General features: G+C 47.0%; 7 protein-coding genes across 7 annotated transcripts; 6 read left to right on the top strand and 1 right to left on the bottom strand.

The window, feature by feature from the left end:
- Nucleotides 1-552: 552 nt before the first annotated feature.
- TRUGW13939_00791 (uncharacterized protein) lies at nt 553-1,470 on the top strand (the record flags this gene model as incomplete). Its single annotated transcript, XM_035483997.1, has 1 exon — nt 553-1,470. The coding sequence occupies one exon, from the start codon at nt 553-555 to the stop codon at nt 1,468-1,470; it is 918 nt and encodes a 305-aa protein (XP_035339890.1).
- A 678-nt stretch (nt 1,471-2,148) lies between these two features.
- On the top strand, nt 2,149-3,545 carry TRUGW13939_00790 (uncharacterized protein; the record flags this gene model as incomplete). The annotated part of the gene is made up of 4 exons (XM_035483996.1): nt 2,149-2,190; nt 2,242-2,346; nt 2,403-2,546; nt 2,607-3,545. 4 exons carry the CDS (start codon nt 2,149-2,151, stop codon nt 3,543-3,545), a joined length of 1,230 nt encoding a protein of 409 aa, XP_035339889.1.
- Nucleotides 3,546-3,718: 173 nt separating this feature from the next.
- On the bottom strand, nt 3,719-4,582 carry TRUGW13939_00789 (uncharacterized protein; the record flags this gene model as incomplete). Its single annotated transcript, XM_035483995.1, has 3 exons — nt 3,719-4,298; nt 4,358-4,420; nt 4,482-4,582. The coding sequence occupies 3 exons, from the start codon at nt 4,580-4,582 to the stop codon at nt 3,719-3,721; spliced, it is 744 nt and encodes a 247-aa protein (XP_035339888.1).
- A 1,792-nt stretch (nt 4,583-6,374) lies between these two features.
- TRUGW13939_00788 (uncharacterized protein) lies at nt 6,375-8,917 on the top strand (the record flags this gene model as incomplete). The annotated part of the gene is made up of 10 exons (XM_035483994.1): nt 6,375-6,506; nt 6,565-6,680; nt 6,734-7,071; nt 7,123-7,204; nt 7,261-7,451; nt 7,525-7,788; nt 7,838-8,084; nt 8,152-8,297; nt 8,348-8,444; nt 8,497-8,917. 10 exons carry the CDS (start codon nt 6,375-6,377, stop codon nt 8,915-8,917), a joined length of 2,034 nt encoding a protein of 677 aa, XP_035339887.1.
- A 1,993-nt stretch (nt 8,918-10,910) lies between these two features.
- Nucleotides 10,911-11,845, top strand: TRUGW13939_00787 (uncharacterized protein; the record flags this gene model as incomplete). Its single annotated transcript, XM_035483993.1, has 2 exons — nt 10,911-11,166; nt 11,250-11,845. The coding sequence occupies 2 exons, from the start codon at nt 10,911-10,913 to the stop codon at nt 11,843-11,845; spliced, it is 852 nt and encodes a 283-aa protein (XP_035339886.1).
- A 3,435-nt stretch (nt 11,846-15,280) lies between these two features.
- On the top strand, nt 15,281-16,165 carry TRUGW13939_00786 (uncharacterized protein; the record flags this gene model as incomplete). Its single annotated transcript, XM_035483992.1, has 1 exon — nt 15,281-16,165. The coding sequence occupies one exon, from the start codon at nt 15,281-15,283 to the stop codon at nt 16,163-16,165; it is 885 nt and encodes a 294-aa protein (XP_035339885.1).
- Nucleotides 16,166-17,579: 1,414 nt separating this feature from the next.
- On the top strand, nt 17,580-19,011 carry TRUGW13939_00785 (uncharacterized protein; the record flags this gene model as incomplete). The annotated part of the gene is made up of 3 exons (XM_035483991.1): nt 17,580-17,838; nt 17,899-18,138; nt 18,194-19,011. 3 exons carry the CDS (start codon nt 17,580-17,582, stop codon nt 19,009-19,011), a joined length of 1,317 nt encoding a protein of 438 aa, XP_035339884.1.
- Between the last annotated feature and the right edge of the window lie 967 nt (nt 19,012-19,978).

The raw sequence follows: 19,978 nt of genomic DNA, 5'->3' as shown, positions 1-19,978 counted from the left end.
GCATGTGTTGAATAGTACATAGTACTATTAAGTGGACTTCTAAATTTGTGTGTGGCTACTAGTACTGCGGGAGGTCACGGCCTGCATCTTGATGCAGGGTTCAGACACTAGCCTGACACAAATTGATCTATTTTGGATCATTTGTGTTGCTTATTTTTTTTCCTAGTGTTACAGGGATTGAACGTGCCACAATCTGCGCCGAGTTGTTTGTATATGTAGAGGGCTGTTCGCCCGGACTGAGTCGGCTCGTTTCATTAATGTTGTTGAATCGTTTTTTGATCTCACGTTTATAGTGAGGGTTATATGTTTATTTGTTTGGTTGAGTGTTGACGTGGTTGCTCTTTCTTGCTTTACTCTCTCTCTCTCTTTCCCACTCCCTCCTGCGAGACCTTGATTGGTTCTTGCTTGAGCGTGTCTATACTCCTCCACACCAAACCTACCACAATCATCAACCGATGAAAAAACCAGAGCCTTAGCCCTACGACACCAAACGAAAAAGGAAGGAAACAGGACTCAAAAAAAAACGACACAGAACCTACAAAGGCTTAAAACATGGCGTCCTTCGTCACCACATCTCTCGACATCATCCGTCGACACAAACGCAACCGACGACCGCGAATGCATTCCCGCTGGGGCGACGTGGACATCACCGCGCCTATTGACGGTGCCTGGTCGCAATACAACAATCCGCATTTGAAAGGGAAGAAGCTATATGGACCGGGGTTTGTGCCCGGCGCGACGGGCGGGAATAAAGAAGTGCTTCTTCTTGATGACGAGTATTCCTCTGATGATGACGAAGAAGAAGAAGAAGAAGAAGAAGACCAGGTAGAAGGCAAAGAAGCAGAACGGGAAGAAAAAGAAGAGGAAGGGGATACGAAAAAAAGAGATTCCAGAACCCGTCGTCTGACTCGCATCCTACTCCCATCTAACGTCAACACCCAAACGAAAACAGCAGAAGAAAAGCCCATCGAGTTCGAATACAAACCAATACATCCAAACTATGCACAGGAACTCGCCGAGAAGCGCGATATAGAGGCGCGGCCGAATTTTCGCTACGTCCCGGCCAGCGAGGCATATTTTCGGGAGTTGCAGGAATTTAGCAACAACAACAATAATACACACGGAGGAGATGACGTCGGTGCCAAAAAGCACAGTATCAAAAGGAAGCCAGTGCCTCAACGCAGCCACTCTTGTGATCCTTATGTTGTCAGCGATGTTGTTTTCGTCGCCGAAACCAGGGAAGCAATACCAGGGACACTGCCTTCAAATACAATGTCTCGAAAGACAACGATAACATCCTCCCGCAAACACAGCAAGCAAAAGGAATCCTCAGATCAAACCCGCGGCCGATCGAAGCCTAATCAGCAAAATCTCGACGTTCAGCGATCACAGTCGGCAGCGGTTCGCCGCCAGTCACATCGACGGACGATGACACTGGATATGGTTGGAGATCAAGAGGACTTGTGGTAATGAAAGTGAACGGAATCACGTTGCAACAGAATGATCAATATCTATATTTATCTTTTTTTTCCTAGCGTTAATTTTCATCATGTATGGTGTTCCGGAGGTGTTTATCTTTCACGGCGTTGGGTTAGGGCAAGGCTGAGTCTTAGTATATGAATATCACGACTTGACTTACACTACTATTATTCCACTATAATTTTGTTTTATACCGACTAATTAATTGTCTCGTCATCTTCTAGGCTGGTATTTTCTCGGCAATCATGAATTTTTTTTTTATTATATGGTCTATTTTATTTGATCCTTAATTTCCAGCTATTTCGAATTACATTCTGGTCCCTAAGGTTTCGAGGTAAGTTCAAATTAGAGATAGGACGGGCGATGAGGTATGATATGTGGGATAGCTGGTGATGGTTTTAGGAACAGAGAGATATTTAATAATTCTATGTTGAAAAGGGAATCTTTTGAGTAATACGTATATCAAATACGTGTGTAAACAAGATGTTGACCGGATCTGGCGCACAAGGATCGCCACGGATGACGGCATCGCAACGTATGTATGATACGGCTCGCCCCGAGCCCTAAGTAGACATCAGGTTAACATCAATTTCTTGAATTCCATCAATTCACATACCCCTCTTCTGTCTTTAGAATAGATCAATATATTTTTTTTTTCATTTACTCAATATGGGCGCAGATTCAGTACTCCAGCTTCGCTGCAAATGCAAGGTACGCACCTGACGTGAAACACTGCGCATCTATCCACTAACACTTGTCTAGTACGATGCCTGGGGCAAAAAAGGCCACAACTCCCTGGCTGCCAGGCTTGCGTCGCAGCAGCCGGGGACCGATTTGAAGATTGAAGATCACCAGACCTATTCTGAGGTTTGTGCCGGGTTCAAATGTTGAAACTGGCGTGATTGTCTGCTAATTATGAATAGATGTGGATGGGTACATACCCTTCTGTGCCGTCGTATGTGATAGCCACTGGCGACACGTTGGAGGAGCATTTGAACAAGTATCCTGAGCTGGTCGGCAAAAAGATTGTCGAAAAATTTGGCGGGGGTCTACCGTTTCTACCCAAGGTTCGCAGGGAATTACATATATTTTTTGTAGACTGAAAAAAAAATACTTATAACAGACAGATCCTGTCCATGGACAAAGCTCTCCCTCTACAAATCCACCCAGACCGCGAGCTTTCTAAACAACTAAACAAGCAAGACCCCGAGAAGTTCACCGATACAAACCACAAGCCCGAGATCGCCATCGCCCTGTCCCAATTCGAGCTCTTCGCCGGCTGGAAACCACTCAACGATTTAACCAAGCTATTCCAGCACAAGCCGCTTCAGCGCTTCTTACCAACGCCTGAAACCCATTTCAACGACGCGAGTCTCAAGCGTGTTGCGCAGAACTTGCTCGAAGCGGACGAGAAAACGGTGGCGGAGACGCTGAATGAGCTCACCCAAATTCCGGAGAAGGAGTTTGGGAAGTACTCGTATATTCCCAAGATGCTGGAAAGAGTGAGGTCGCAGTACTCGGAATTTGATAACGGCAACTTGATGGCGGTCGTATGCATGAACTACTTTGTGCTGCATCCTGGGGAGTCCGTGTATGTGCCCACGGACGGGATGCATGCGTATCTGTCTGGCGATATCATGGAGTGCATGGCCCGGTCAGACAATGTGCTCAACACGGGATTCTGCCCACGGCCAGAGCGTGACAATATCCCTCTTTTCTGTGAAGCACTCAGTTTCTGGCCACATGAGCCGGACGAGGCGCTTCTCGGGAGACATCCGTCCGATAAGAGCCTGAATGGGAAAACCATTGAATACGCGCCGCCTATTTCAGAATTCAATGTGCTTGCCACACATCTAAGTGCTGGTGAAAAGGAAAAGATTAAGCCGATCAATGGACCGAGTATTCTGGTTGTCACGAGTGGGCAGGGTCGGATGTCAGCCAAGGCGAGCGAGGGAAAGAGCCATGATCTGAAGGAAGGATATGTCTATTTTGTAGGGTGTGGAGTGGAACTGGAGTTTGAGGCGTCTGGTGGAAATTTGGATGTTTATCGTCCGTACGCAGAGTAGTCATATTTTCTAAAACTACGTCACCGCGTGACGATTTTGCCGAATTGGGAAATTAGGGTTTCCAGCCAACGCCGCATGTCGTCAATGTCAACAAATATATCGAATTTATACGCAAATGCATTTGATAATCATTATTGCCAGTCTACTATATAGTACACAAAAGGAATATCTCCTTAGATCGCAACACCCGTGGCCCAGTGGGCGCTTGCTCTCACAATATCCTCAACCACGTCCATCTCCGAGCTGTTTCTCGGCGCATATACCATGATAAACCCAGTCGGGGTCATGGGCAAAGGGAACCGCTGGCCCCAGCCAGCCTCAATAACCTTGCGCGCATCCAGGTTACTCAACCAAACATGCAAGCTGTTCTCAGACGGGTGTGCGTGTGCGATTTCCTTGTCCAACCTGCGGGTTTCGCGGACCTCGTGATTCATCCCTACGACCTCGTCGCGGACATACAGTCCATCGGCAGTACCGCCTTCTGCCTGGGACAGTTTCATCTCGAAAAGCTCCGGGTGTTCATCGGCCAGGCGGCGCATCAGGTCCATGAGTCGGTCGCGAGTTGATGGGTCGATGGGTTCGACAAACTGTCTTTGGGGCAGGATGCGCGGCATGATCTTTGCGCGGCCGCCTGCACGCGGTGGGATGGTCTTTAGATAGGACTGTCCTTCAGGGCTTATCGTTTTATAATCCGTCTGACTGGGAATGTGGTAGGCGAAAACAATGCGCAGAAGAGTCATACGGCAATAGCCACTATTCAATGTAATTAGACATAGCCTTGCGTACTGAAAGTATATCAAAAAGCAACTTACAGCACGTTTGGCGGTGTGCCCCCTGTACCAAAGGCTTTCCATGTTCTATAGTCACTCACAAGCCTGTCAAGAAATTGATGGTTAGCTCAATTCAGCCATTGGACTGATAAAGTTGTCATCGTACCATCCCAAACCAAGTGTTGCTGCTGCTGCTGCAAGTCCTGGGTAGAGAGGGCGTCCTTTGATCGCCGCTACTATGCGCTCGGCGAATGTGTTTGTATTCATTGTCGCAATAATTATATCAATTGATGTGCTGTGTGGTCTTCCGATTCCAAAGCTGTATTTGGTCCCTGGATGTAATCCTGTTTTATTATTGACTATGTATTTCTGTTAATCTGGTTGAATGTTTGTTCTAATCAGAAGACCTTTATACACGTTGCGTCGTCTGTCCGGAAACGGCAATGCTGACTGTTTGGGGCAAAGTCGGCCGAATCGGCCTTGGCTGGGTTTGCTCGGAATTAAATCAGCAGAAAGTCGACGGAAACTCGCGTGTTTTATTATCAATGTTAGTCGAATTCGCACGTTCTCTAAAACCGAACGGGATGGACCCTGTTTTATGTAGGATCCGCCGAGCATACATGTAAGGCACTTTTTTGTTGGGGCTGGTCGCGTTGGCATTTTTGTGCCTTGCTGGGAATGCGCCGCCGGGGACATGAAGAATTACGTATATACGAAGCTCTCGGTGTACACCCACCGGACCTGAATCCGATGAATGAAATTCTTTTTAATACCCAGTCTTCTCTTCATTTTCATCAAATGAGGCCGACGGGTGGTGTGCTATAATGCGGATGTGTATGACAGATCTCGGATTTACGCGGATCGCGAGTTCCGGGTGTATTCATCCCCGAATAAGATTGTTATGTTGCATGATGCACAACAACAGCTGATCCTCTCGGGCGTGAGGCGAATCACAGACTGTTTAGTGAGATATGCCAAGATCTGAATGCTGTTTGTATCAGTTGACGTTAATTGATCAATTGATGCAACGTCGTACTTCAAGGACATGAAAATATATATCAATTGATATCAATCATTGAGAATTGTGCTCCAGTATCAATATCGAATTGCTTAATCAACTGACGTTCTACTTGATATATTGGATTATCTACAAATGCTATCAGTTGATGTATTGATATAGTATTTTGGAAAGAGGGTACTTCTCGTGGAAACATTGAATATGTCTGCCTCTGCTGCGAAGTACAAAGTTCAATGTTAATGCGAAAAGTAGTTGATATGGATATATATGATTCACTCAATATTGCATGTGACATAAAAGTCTTGTCAATAATGTCTCTCTGACATCAAGAGATGTTCTGGATGGCTTCGGCTACTATCTACAACCATCCTTTTCCCCCTTCCTTATAGTTACCCCCCCTTCCCTTGTCTTAACGCAACATTCCTTCCATACAGTAATCATATGATCCCCTCCGAAGATAGCTCATATTAAGCGGATGATGATTTGAATTTACCAATAATCTGAGAAGAGTCATGTCAAGCATGATCGTACCAATAAGATGCATCTACATGGAATTAGCTGAAGGTTCATTCTATTTGCGGGGTTCAATCAATCCTTACCAACGCGGGGAATTGCATGGAATCCACACGCTAAAAATGCTTAGCAGAAGCTTCATGGTCAAGTACCATGGTACCGGATATAGATATAGCCTAGGCTTGTTTTTTCCCTAGATAGATAGAGCTAACAGAGAGCCATGAGCACGCTTCGGATATTGGTTTTTCCCTAAATAGCACTTGGGCACACAACTTTCTAGTACAGCCATATCACGAATCAGCTAGTTCGGTCAACAACACGTATCCCGGCAGCATAGTTATGGAATACAGTTGCTAAAATCCTCTAGACCCTAGTTAGTCTACGACCTAACAAGCCTACAGCGTTCTCCCCGGAAAGTTGCCATTACGTCTAGAATCTAGTTATTAAATAAAATGTCTATTCTACCTGTGTTTCAAGCATGATTATTGCTCAGTATTCGGAAAAATCCAATTCGTATAGACGTTAACAATGGTGATCCACCGTCTCCTGCAGCTGACTTTCGCGTTGGTTGCTCACGCTGCAACCATAAACGGTAGACATGAAGCTTCTACAGTAACCAGGCGATCGGCTGTGCTCTACCAAAACGATGGCAATTGGACGGTTGGATATCTTTCATATGTATCCAAAGATGTTTATAGGTTAACGGTTTTTAACCCAGACTCACGCGGAAACCCCGAGCTCTATCCTATTCTTCAACCCCATTTCGCTTTCTGAAGCGCGGCAAATATGTGCCGAGAATAGTGAAGCTCTGCTTCATGCTTCAGATCTTGACAAGTCAGTACTATCTATAGTGTAGTCTATCTTTGTTGTTGGTGCTGATATCGCAGGTTCAAAATTCCACTGCAGTACCAAACCTATCTAGGCAACACCGGGCCCAAGACACAATTTTGGACGGCTTCATCATCAGACCATAGTTTTTCTGAGACCCGCACTTTCATTTGCACCAATACCGCTCCATTAGTTGATAAAGTTGAGACGCCATTTTATCTCTTTCCCAAGGTCAATGTGTCTAGCAACGGCAGTACCTACATTGGTGTCCGTGATCACATTGCGTATCGTTTTCTCGGAATACCCTACATTCTTCAACCCGTAGGCGACCTCCGTCTCGCGTATCCTATTCAGTGGTACACCAATGAGACGGATCATGTCCTCAATGCTACAACTTGTAAGTTTCACACCAGTCGCTGAAGTATTTGATTTATTAAAACAAACACAGATGGCCCGACTTGCCCAGCAAACGGTGGCTTTTATGATGGAAACTCGTATGGATTGAATCCATGGGGGAATTCAGAAGCCTGGTGGGTATTATCTTCCTTTTTTCTGTTATTTATGCGCTATTTAATTGATGTGCTAGTGTTTTGATGAATATTTTCACTCCTTACCTACCCGGAAGCGAAAACCCGTCTGATAAGAATTTGAAGCCTGTTTTGTTCTGGCTGCATGGTGGTGGAAGTACGGCAATGGATGCAACCTATGATGGTGTCAGTTTGGCTTCGCGTTCTGATGTAGTTATTGTTAGTATAAATTGGCGCGGTGGAAACTTTGGTATGTTCTCCTAGTTTTCCCATTTTTTTTCATTCTTTTCATACTCAAATCCACTTTCTGACTCCACTAACAGGCACATTATCTTTCGACGACGGCTATGTTGATGGCAACTATGGAATTGCGGATATTGTTACCGGCTTGCAATGGGTTCAAGATCATATCAAAGCCTTTGGTGGAGACCCTAAAAAGGTCACAATCTTTGGACAAAGTGCCGGTGGAGAGAGCGTCGTCAATATGATTCGGTCACCAAAAGCTGCCGGTCTCTTTTCTGGTGCAATTGTTCAAAGCGGAGCTCTGGGACCGGCATATACCCAGGACGAGATTGCCAATGTTACCGGTATGTTGTTTATATGCTACTAGTTGACATATTCTTATTTCTCTTCTAGTACCCGCCGTGGCAGCGGTTTGCGGAAACTCTACCGGAGCTGCACGCCTCTCGTGCCTTCGAAGTTTGGGCACTGATGAATTCATGAACAATATAACTTGGAGTATCGGTCACGGATATGCTAATTTTGACAACGGTGCCATCATTGACGGCATCTGGATTGCTAATCAGACTGTGGCGGCCGCCCGAAATGGTCAACTGAACCGAGTTCATTACATGGCTGGATCGATGCCGGAAGAAGGTGAATCGTAGGTTTTATTTTATTATTTTTTTAAAGTAACAGTACAACTTGACCTGCGTACTAAAAGAGAACAGACTTTTAGGCACTGCTATCGTTCAGAACGCTACCGATTTTAATGCGACGCTTTACTCTATTGTTGGCCCTGATATCCCGGTAGCGTGGCCGCCGCTGGTGGAAAAGTCTGGCCTGTGGAATAATGGCACAGACCCAATAAATGCGTGTAAGTTGGATTAAGTTACTCAAGTGTTTGAAACTGATGTCCTGAGTTAGATAATAACACTATCAACGCCTATACAACGGCACATCTTACATGCCCTGGCGAGCAATTCATCCAGGCTGCACATGAAGCAAACGCGTTCAAGTCATAGTAAGTTTACAACATTTGTATTTTTTTCTACTTCGAATATTAATAAGGTCAGCTACTATTATAACAACCTGCGTGCCTACGCCCTTTCATACTATGACCCCTATACTTCATGTACCTTTCCAGTCGACAAGCCCAACACCCCTTACTACCGCTGCCACTCAGGCGATATTTACCAAGTCTTTGGTACATACTACATCTTTGACCAGCCCATTCGTACAGCCGCCGATATTGGCCACACAAATCTCCAGCAGGACATGTGGGGGGCGTTTGCTCGCACGGGGGATCCCAATCCTGCAAAGGAATACCTTCGAGCGCGAGGCTATACAGACAGTCTAGCGCTTTTTGAGAAGTTTCACTGGCCGGAATTTAACGGGCGTGACTCTATGAATATTGATTTTCCGGAACCGTTTATTAGCGATTTGCCATGGAAGGAGAAATGCGGTGTTGTGGAGCAGTTGTTTCAACTTCCTTGATCATGTATTATTATGTGCACCAACTAGTTTTCATATATGTGTGCTGTCACGAAACATTGAATGAGATCTTGGCGTCCCCTAGCCAGGAACACTACAATGTCTATACCTGTGTCTAAATCATACATGTGCTCAACATGACTCGTTTAGAATCTGCACATAAATCCCAGCAGACGAATGTCTGGTGACCTAACTTGAGCTCGACAAATGCAGGTGAGACGTAGTCCGCAGCGTAGCATCGAGAGATAACCCCCTGTTTATCTCGTGGCCTATAATTAGAACACAAAACACTTGTCTGTACTATCTGTGTGGGAGAGATACGATCAGGCGGGATATAGTAATAGTAGTAGCTGGCCGATCCCAATACTCCGTTCTCTGAAATAGGTAAATGATGAATACTTCTACTATCGCTGTCTATGAGTTTCATTGAAAATATTCTCTATTTGAATCCTGTGATGGCATCTAAATATGGATCAAACCCGCCGTTTCAAGCCGCTCATCTGCTGCATCTCGCCTCGCCAATAGTTGAACTTTTTCGTTAAATTATGGGAGATGATCGCCGCTTTCCCGCTAAATGCTACATAGCATAGCCTCCGTCTTAATTGGATGCAGTGAGAGGAGCTCTTATAGATGAGCAACTGCATTAGGTTCACTATTTGAAACAAGACGGCACAACTGGAGGGGCTGATAATAGGCAAACGCATCAATTGATGAAGAGATTGATAGGATAGCTTTGAAATTCTATTTTCAGATCTATCGCATGCATCATGTCAAGGGAGGAAGAGGCATGTAATGTGCACTAGTCATTGCTTGCAGAGCTACCGCCACTAACAATGGAATTTTACTTCGGAAAAGTGCCATGTAGATGGATTAACTTTCCAGACATTGAGATATTGATTACATGAATCTACGTGCGAATTTATTTTTATTCTGGTGCCCAAACAGGCGCCGTCGCATTCGGCCATACCATCTATACCACCGTATATTTCCCGATGTCTCCAACAACCCTAAACACGGCCATCCACATCGACACACAACTACGTGAACTAATACCTGCAGTGCGAGTCAGAACCTCAATCCAAATATACATCACCTGCCAAGTGGTAGGTCGATTGCTAGCCACCGGACACTAGCTAGAGGATTGCAAACGCAGAGTATAGCTGGCACTGCTAAGAAGAAACAAAAGATAATCTAAAATTGATGATGAAGAAGAAGAACAAACAAGCGAGTCATGCAACTAGCACGGCCATCCTGACTAGCAGCACAGACGGTGAGATTTTCGAGCGCTGTCGGCCAACCGCTGGCAAGCCCTAATGCACCGCAGTAGCTGGTTCGGGCATGCCAGCGGTTGCATATTCTTAGCACCATCCCGACCTACCCAATCGCAGGGTTTCGTCATTTCTATTTTAGATTCTTCACAACTCAAAACAGTTTAGCAACAGTGAGGTTATTTTTACTCATGCAGGTCGCTTCGCTGCTCTACCCAATGACAACTGAAACTAGGCCGGCAGTTACTGGTCTTGGCTCGCCCAGCGCGTCCTAATGGCTCTCTTGCAGGTTAGAATCCCACCCACAGCCAGCCCGTGGCTCCATTTTTGTATGCAGAAGAGCAAATAGCGCTGCTTGGAAGTGCCTCAAAATAACCCTCCCCGCGCGAGATGAGACTAGGCATGCAGAGAAGAGAGGGCCGACCACCTGGGCCGTCAGGAGTACTTAGGCGACCGAGGCTGCTCCATTCTTCACTTGCTCTCCTTCTTCCTTTTCGTCTCTCCACACTGTGTGTGATACATAACAATCCATAGTTCTAGCAGGGTCCTAGTCGACTCTGTATAGGACGGGTCGGGTGGAACAGCAACTGAGTTGTGTTACTTCCCACCCTTGGCTGGTCCTCCCTCGTCTGCCTCATCCAGGTTATGATGGAGCTCTGACACAACGACGAACAAACAACACGCTAGACGTCTTTCAACTATTATTTCTCACATCGTCTAACAAAAATATGTCACAATTTCTTCCGCTCAGGATATCGCCGTCGAATCCGGCTCTGGCACTGGTTGTCAGCTTATTACTTTCGTCCGGAGTTCGAGCAGATAACAACCATGGCACCGACGCCCCTGATACTCCTGGAACGTCATCTGGTGACAGTGGATCCTCTGCGGACAATGCCGCCGGAGCGTCTGGTAGTAATGGAGGCCTATCGAAAACGGCTCAGATTGTTATCGGCGTGGTAGTCGGTGCCGTTTGCCTTGCAGCGAGTATGTATAAGAGACTCGCCTATTTCATTCTTTTGCGCCAAACAACAATTTAGCATGATCCTAACATATTATCTTTCGCGTAGTCGGTTTAGGCGTATGGTTCTTCCTTAGGAAAAAACGAAAGTGGGACGAGCAAGCCAAACGATACGAAACCATACACGCCTTTCGCAAGTCCGCCGGGGCCCGTCGAGAGAACGAAATGTCTCTTCGCCCTCCAAAGCGTCGACGACGACGAGATCGAGAGCAGCAGCGCGATCTCGAACGAGGCAATGTCGAGACCTCGGAGCCCGGGCTCCCCAGATACGACCCATCGGCTTTCCAGCACAAGAACGAGCATAGTATTGATTCAACTCGCGGGTTGTCGATTGATTTGGCGCGGCATTCGTTTGTGATGGATAATAATCGATATCAACAACATCAGAGAAACTCGTCGCAGTTCTCGGGTATCATGCGTCCTCCGCCGCCTCCGGGTCCGCCTCCTGGTCGAGGAAGCACGTCGATGGAGATGACGAGTTCGCTGGATATGAGTCGCGGTGCATCGCCCACTGAAGGAGCTGACCATTCTAACACCGACTCGCCAACGCCAATGCTTCAGGGTAGCCGAGGAGGATTCAGAGGAACATTCAAAGGACCGAAGAAGCCCAAGCCCGTCTTGACTCGTCTGATCACCAATCTCTGAGTGAATCTCCGGACCTGGTCGCAGTCACAAAAGAATAAGACTGTGGTCCTCTCTTCACGCGATGAAAATAGTTCCTTTAGACATGAACATTTCTCAAAACATACCCGACCTTTACGAACCGCACGACCTTTTTATTCCAACTCGATTTTCCGATCAATACCAGCATGGGCGTTTTGATATATTTTTTGTGTTATATTGTTGTAGAACTTGGATTGTCTCTAGCGAGGAGTTAATTGTTGTTATCAATTTTGTTCAGGGGTTTGTCACCTTGGTTTTTGGATGACATCTGGATGGGTGGATTGGGTTTTTTATGGGCTTTTTTGGGTATTCATATATTGGGGAAGGCATCGATATATTGGGTATATTATTAGTATTGATATTAATGACAATTGATATCTTACTTACATCAAACACTGGTGAAATAAGCCATGCTCGTATCCGGATATTATATCAAATGTCAACGTATATAATACCTCCAGATTTGATATTTTAATAAGAGAACGCCAGAGACTACTGTCTTCAATTTAATGGTCCCTGGTTCATTTTGTGCCATGCATCAAGTACATGAAGTCGACAGATCGATCTATGTATCTAGTATGCCATGCATAGTAGATGTAATCGAGATCGCTGCCACGTGAGTATTGACATGCTACATGTTGGGTGTAACAAAATCTCGTCCAATACCGTGTTAAGTATTCCTCGGAAGCTTACAGGAAGGGGGAAATACGCCAGAGGAATGCAACTCCAGCCTCGCCATGCAATTATCTACAGCACAATATACTTTCCTGTAGTAATTCGGTTCACTCGGCTTGATTAAAGGTCCGACGATCTGCCGAGCCGCTGTCACTGTGAAATAGTATGAACCATGGTTCTCGTAGACTCATCACAGGCAGCCGGAAGTAACGAATAACCACAGCCGTAACGCTTGCAGTAAAAACAGCCAGGGGATCAAAAAAAAATCAAATTACCCCGCTCGAGAATGCAAAGCCAATCACTAGGCTTTTTAAGCCAAAACCATCAGATGATGTTTAGCCCCGTTCCGAGGTGACTTGAAAAAAAATCCACATTCGTCATCATTAACAACAAGAAGAATATCCCTGTCAAAAAAAAAAAACAAGTGAAAAGTTCTCCTCCGCAAGTAAGAAGTGAGAACGAGCGAAGAACGATTGCTCGTAATGGTGTTGTGACAGAGGTGGCAACAGGGTGACAGTCAATAAGCATGCACAGAGTCACCGGTAACCGCCGAGATCCCTGACTAGCCTTGCATCCGGATGGCACCCAGGTTAAATGAGCGAATCCCGGCTTGGTCCGCTGATCATCTGGCAATGGTGATGGCCCAGGCCAATGCACGTATGCGATATGTCCCTAGTTTGGAATCCTGGCGTTTGGGGGAAAAAAACCAATTCCCGCAGAAGAGGAGGGAAAAAGTCCACTCTCCAAATGGGGAAGATACAAGAATATCGTATTATTTTGAGGCGCCACGTCGTTCGGATAGTAGGAATTAGGCGCCGAAAAGTTAAGACTTAATTAAGAGGGATCTGCTGGCGAGGCCCGTGGGGAGCACGCTCTGGGCTGTAAACGGCCAGACGCAGTCGCCCAAGCAAGAAAGCGCCGCCATTGCGTTAGTGTTAGGGCTAGGCCGCCGCCATCTTGCCGCCCAACACTGAACAGGCTACAACGCACTGATCAATAGTGGCTCTGTTGTTATCGTAATTTGTAAAAGACGAAGGACAAAAGGCGCCTTGGGGGCGGCCGCCGTCCGATAGGCCCAAGTTCCAACATTATTATTCTTTAGCTTGTGCTCGGGCGATGCTTCAAAAGCGGGGCTGGGCGATCACTTTTGTCCAAGTCTGCCTTGACATGGACGCAACAATAATGACACCCTGTAACCTGTGCGCTGCATATCTTTGGCGATTAACCACCGATATGATTGGCAATGCCCTGCGGCGCTGTCACTTCTCGCGGCTGAGATCGACTTCGCCTTGGAGGCTCTTCGGCCTGCGACTGGTATCACGGCACGTTTTCTACCAGTTCTGTTTCTGGTAAAGGATTTTGATATCCCGTTCCCCCAGCAGACTCCGGCCGACGACCACGCCTCAACTCCAATTTCTCCTAGCCAACTAGTTACGGAAGATCAATTATTGTGACAGCGCGAATGATCTCAGTGTGACTCCCAGTGCTCCACCCCGCACCACACTACTCCATAAGAGAAATAGTCGATCTGGTAGTGCGTGGAGTCGACGCGGACTTGTAAATGTAGGGTTCAGCTTTCGCGCCGGCGCTTCGACGAACAAAGAAATCGGCCAGGGTCTGATCCAGAGTGTAGATCAAGCTGTGCAACATGTCAACCAAGGACGGCAGCTCCCCTGTCTGTCTAGCTTGTTTAATCTGCGGCCATTTATGATTGGATGCCAGTGCAATCTTTTTGTCTAATCCTTGAAAGATGTGATGATGATGCTGCCTGTCGTTGTATCGTTATTGGCAAAAACGGGGCTAACGAAAGATACCACCGGGTGACTGCCTAGAGACCTTACTATTTTCTGTTTCGTATGACTATAACCCTGGATATTCGGCTTGCTGCGAGGCACCCAGGTGGAGGCATGGATGAGAAACCGTTTGCTATCATTTGACATTGGTAGTGCATGCAGTGCCATCAAGCACAGCAAGAGGGGGGGCTGATACCCACCCTAGCTCTTCTTTAGTGAATACCAGGTGTCGTTCTTTGCCAAAGGCGCTTTCAATGTTTCAATCACAATATCCACCCGCGCGCGCCTCGGCGTAGGTGTCGCGCTGGGAGTCGTCTGCGCCGCAAAAAGACAGGTCGGCGCGCCCCTCCCCGTCCAAACTGATCCCCTCGCTCTGCGTCAACCAAGCGCCGGACTAAGTAAGCCGATGCCTTCTTTTCTTCTCTGATATCCTGTCAAATTGCTCCTACGATCCCGACAGTTTGGTACTGGAGGGTTGCCTGCTTTTCTCTTCTCCCCTCCCTCTGCTTGCGGCAACTTGATAAAATGGAGCGAGTTCGCCAACTCCCCATCCTGGACTTTTGGTCTGTAAACTCCCACCGGCTTCCCTTGAGTCGGGTTGCTTCTCACCTTTGACACCTCACGATACCGTTCAGGCAGCATCCTTGATCGGGGCCTCTTGATCCTATTTGCCTTGATTCCTTGTCGTCGTGACTCCCGCCCACCGCGGAGCACTATGAGATTTTGCTAGTACTCTAATGAGTGCAATAGCTCGTGCTTTGAATGATCCCAGCCCTGATTTGATGGTATTTTTGTGATTTCCCTCTATAACGTCTTGTCTGGAGGGTCCTTGGATTTTTGTCCGTGATTCGCTTTTGTCTCAACCTTACTTGTTGGTCTGAGAGTCGTTCTCTTGGCGCACCAAAAGGTTGTAAATTTATCGACACTAGACATGTGCTTGTTGGCCAACATGTCTGGAAACATCTTCAAATGGAGGAGACGGCGACAGCTGTCCTCGGATATGGATTCACGATTTGGAGACGTATCTATCTCATCTCCCAACGAGGGGTCGTGGAATGAGATGGCACATATGCAAACCACCCATTCGCAACCGCCCGAAACAAACAAGGCTAGCCGCCTGAAAGCGCTGTTTCGTTCGAATGCCGCAGAGCAGCCAGTGTATACGAATGCGGTACAACAGCCAGCTCCTGTGGTACGCCCTGAGAAACCAGAGATTCAGGTGCCACATCATCCGATGGTTGATATCGAGGCCCATAAACGGTCCATGTCGGCAGAGGGACGTCGGGGGTCTGGTGGACGACGAAATGGTTCAGGTCAGACTCTTGTCAACACTGGCTCTCCGAGAAGCATTGGCGATGTGTTGGATTCATCGTCATCCTGCAGCTGCGATGGGGACGACGAAGAAGAAGATGAGCGCAAGATAAGACGACCTCCTCGCCAACGGAGTCAGTCGCAAGACTCATCGTCTCAGCATCATACCAGCCGAGCAGCACGCCAGCATCGATCGCCACCGCTCTCGTCAACAGCCGTGATGCGCCGATACAGCTCCCAGAGCGCAGCTCAAAGCTCAGTCACAAACTCCACGCCCTCCACGGCGACGTTCAGCTCCAGGCACACCAGCATGACCTCGGCGGCGTCCCACGGCCATCACCAGCGCTCGATTCCGCCGCGGTTGCAGGAAGAGATTCCTCCCGTGCCCACGATGATTCCTTCCTTCTCGTCGACGCGCTGGGCAAAGAAGTCACGTGCAAAGGGCTCGACCAAGCGGGCGACGGGCAGCTCGATTGGCCCACAGGAACTTGTTCCTTCGCACGACGAGCTCTGGGGATACTGAGTCATCTTTCTTTATTTTATTATATCTTCGTTCCTTAATTCCCTTCCCTTCTCTTCGTATATACCTTTTTTCCATGTCTTTTTTTTGCTTTAGAAGTATCACGATTGCCGCTTGCTTCAAATTGTTCTGTCTGGTTGGGACGTTTATACTTTCTTTTACATGACTTTTTGTTCTATTTTCTCCATTGGCGGCATTGTTTTGTGTTTGGTGCACATTGCTATCTTTATTATGGGAGTAACAATAAGAGAATTCAACGTTTTTAAGCTATTGGTCCATTCTTTCTAGCACATTATGAATTAACTTTCGCCTAACCTGAAGTCGACCTGAAGAAATCCGATTAAACATTTTCAAAGGGGCTTGTTGCTAGAGCCAACACAAGAAATTCAGTTTTGTCTTTAAAATGCATGACATAGTCGATTTCCCATAATAATACATTGTTGTATAGAGACAATCACCTCTTTCCCTTTTAGGAAAAAAGGCGGTACAGACTAGGAAGCCACTGATTGGCCCATTTGAGGGCTTGGCGGGCGCCAATTCATGTCGTTCTTATTGGCCAGGACAGCTCCAAGTGGAGACGCCTCTTCGCGCCGGGCCGGCGGCGAATCACGGGGCCCACATCCTCACCGCCCGGACGCTCCTTCCAGGCTGCGCGATGCAAGCCGCTCATCACAGTCACATCGTCGCCCTCCAATCGTCGTCCGCATGTCCATCTCGCGATCGAGGCCCATCCCCCTAGTTCCCCCTGCTAAGTCGTACTAACTCTGCAACTGAAGTGTCTCGGCTTGTGCGTCTCCCGCATACAGCCTATCCAGTCGCCCGTCTTGCCGCCGAGAGCACGTCCAAGCTTGCGCTGCGCTCCTCTTTTCCCCGCTCGACAGCAGACCTACAGCTCCTCATTTGTCACCTCTGAAGACCTGCTAAAATGTCGTCGCAGGGTTCATTGGCGAGGAAGAAAGCCGTACTTTGGCAGCGCGATATCAGCTTGCACGCTTTCAACTCATCCCACACCCACACTCGATAGTCACTTCTAGCCTTGCTCAGATTGCGGCACCGCTGCGTTGCCGTTGGATCCCTGTGCCAATACTTGTATGAGCTTACAGTCGCAGATCAGTTCTACCTGGAGTCTGCGCCGCTTTATCACACTTGGCGTTGAAAAGCGAAGCTATCTCCCCGCCTAGAACCTCGACTTATAGCAGAGTTTACTTCTATCGTTTTGCGCTGCCAAAGAGGCTTCCTTCCTCTAAGAATACCACTCGCGACACTATTCTTGCTGGACCACAAGTCTTGGACGCAATAGCGACGCCACTTCGAAACGAGGACGTACCTATCCTTTTTAGAAGGCTACTCTTTGTACACAAAAAGACCAACTCTGATCCACCCTGGGAGAAGCCGATATCCCCCATTTCCCGGCATCATGATGGTGCCTTGGAGGGCTGTCTTTGGCCTGGCTGTCTTTGCCCCGGGGATTCTCGCTTTACGGGCAACCTCAGGCTCGCCTTGCACAAGTGCTTGCGGAACAACCTCGAATACGACATCCGAAGAAATCGTCTGTATGGATGACCAATATAACACTACCAAAACCGGTGAAACCTTCCAGAGCTGTATATCATGTCTCTTGCAGAGCGATTTCCAAGACCAAGGCGCGGGAGAGACGGATGTGAACTGGGGACTTTGTGAGTTACTACACCTGTTATCAATTATTACAATAACACTAACCGCCTTTCTGTGGATAGACAATCTGCGATACGCCTTTACATCATGTGTTTATAATTATCCAGAGCCAGTGACGAATGTTTCGACGCCTTGCCTCGTCTCCTGCACACCTCTCGGTCCAGCGCTTGACTTCCAATTGACCAATCCAGTCGGCAACTCACTTACCACATTTTGCGGCGACACTGCTTTTGCTGATAATACCGTTTCGACATGTGAATTCTGCTATTCCTTGACGTCCCAGCAAGCTTTCCTCGCCAACTGTGAGTTCTGATGCCTTCTACCATTAAATGCTCTCAGCACTAACACAGAAAACAGTCTTGGAATCAATTCGATACAATTGCCACTTTTCAACTTCTGCTGGCGCTTCCTTTCCTCTCAGCCCAACGCGCATCTTCAACCAAACAGAACTTCCAGAGACTACAACCGCCTATACCTCCACGGCCACTTCGACAGGAACTTCAAACATTCACAAGTTTTTGACCGTTATCATTGTTGTTCCCATTGTTGGCTTCATAATAATAGTCGCACTGACTGCTCTTTGCTGCATCTGCCTCGTAAAACACCGCCGCAAAGCCGAGAAACGACGCAGATACGGTTCTGGCGGTTTGCACGCTCGCTGGAATGACACCACCATAGGCACCCCCTGGCAAAATACTTGGGGCGACAGCACGACTTCCCCCTATCAGGGCCACATGTTCATGGCAGATCCTTCGCAGCAATACATGATGGGAGGAGCGGGCCAATTCGCTGCTGTTCCTGGAAATGGCTTCCAAGTGGTCGACCATGACGGCAAGCATTACGAGGCTGGTTACTCGACGCACTATGTCTCTCCTGTGGATTCTGACGGATCGGTGAACCAAAACGCTTTCCCGTATAGTGACAATTCTCCCTATCAAGGTTATGCAACCCCACAACACGAGGCCGGGCTATCCCAGCCTGCGGCGCAAAGTCTGTCGCAACAAGAGGCTGAACTGCAACACTACCAGCAGCAGCAATATCAACAGCAACAATATCAACAGCAACAACAACAGCGGCAGCAGCAGCAGCAGCAGAGCGTGAGCCAGCAAAAGCAACCTGAGCAATCTAGCCAGGAAGTGTATTTCCCACCGCCGCCAGGGCCGCATGCTTCATGATCCACCTATTAAATCTGATACGTGGGATTAGATGGGCTTATGTCCCGTGGAGATGGTTTCTCTGGGAGAAACAAGTTGATGTCGTCTACTAAAAATACAAGAGTGTGGCATGTATCACAGGCTGGCCACCCGGTAACTCGCCTGTGGTAGTGACTGATTCGGTCGAGGAGACACCTCGTTCCTCCACCAATTGCAGCCACTACCACCGACGAGCTACCATGTCTATATCCCGGGTGTGTCTTTCTAGTATTTACTATCCGTATTGATTCCCTGGTCGACAACTTTGGTTCTTCACGGTCATCACAATTTCTCGCCACCCCCATGCATCTCCTGTTCAATGACCTGATTGGTTTTGATTTTGTATATACCTGATACCCAACAAATGTGTAGTTTGCTTTTAGGGTTTAGTTATTGATGGGCTTGCTGTGCAAGATTATGTGATGGTGTTTTGAGTTCTTGCTTTTTAATTTAGCTCATATCAATTGATCTATACGTAAATGTACAGTCGGAGAGACATGGGTTGAATCATTTACCTTATATTAGTCAAATTTAATGAGGTTTCTGTCAATATAGTGACGCATTTCTAAAATATATACCAATATGACTAGATAAATCATTTGATAAATAACTCAATAAAGATATCAATTGATAGCTTTATCACTACAAAGCATTTCTAGAACCTATACTAATATAACTAGATAAATCATTAAATAACTTAATCACTGTGAAATACATGTACTTCTGAAGTATATACCAATATTGAATATGACTCGAAAAATAACAAAGATATGACTCGATCGCTGTGAATTGTTACTATAAACAGATGCAAAGTTTATAGACATCGATCTTTCTTTCTTTCTTTAGTATCTTTCTAATATATTCGATTTTATCGTTGGGTTCTATATCTAAACACACAAAATGAGTACACTGTGATAAAGAATCCACGGGAAATATGCTTTTGCAAAGT

This window comes from Talaromyces rugulosus, chromosome I (genome assembly GCF_013368755.1).
Source record: "Talaromyces rugulosus chromosome I, complete sequence".
Taxonomy (NCBI): Eukaryota; Fungi; Ascomycota; class Eurotiomycetes; order Eurotiales; family Trichocomaceae; genus Talaromyces; species Talaromyces rugulosus.
This window is presented reverse-complemented; position numbering and strand designations above follow the sequence as displayed.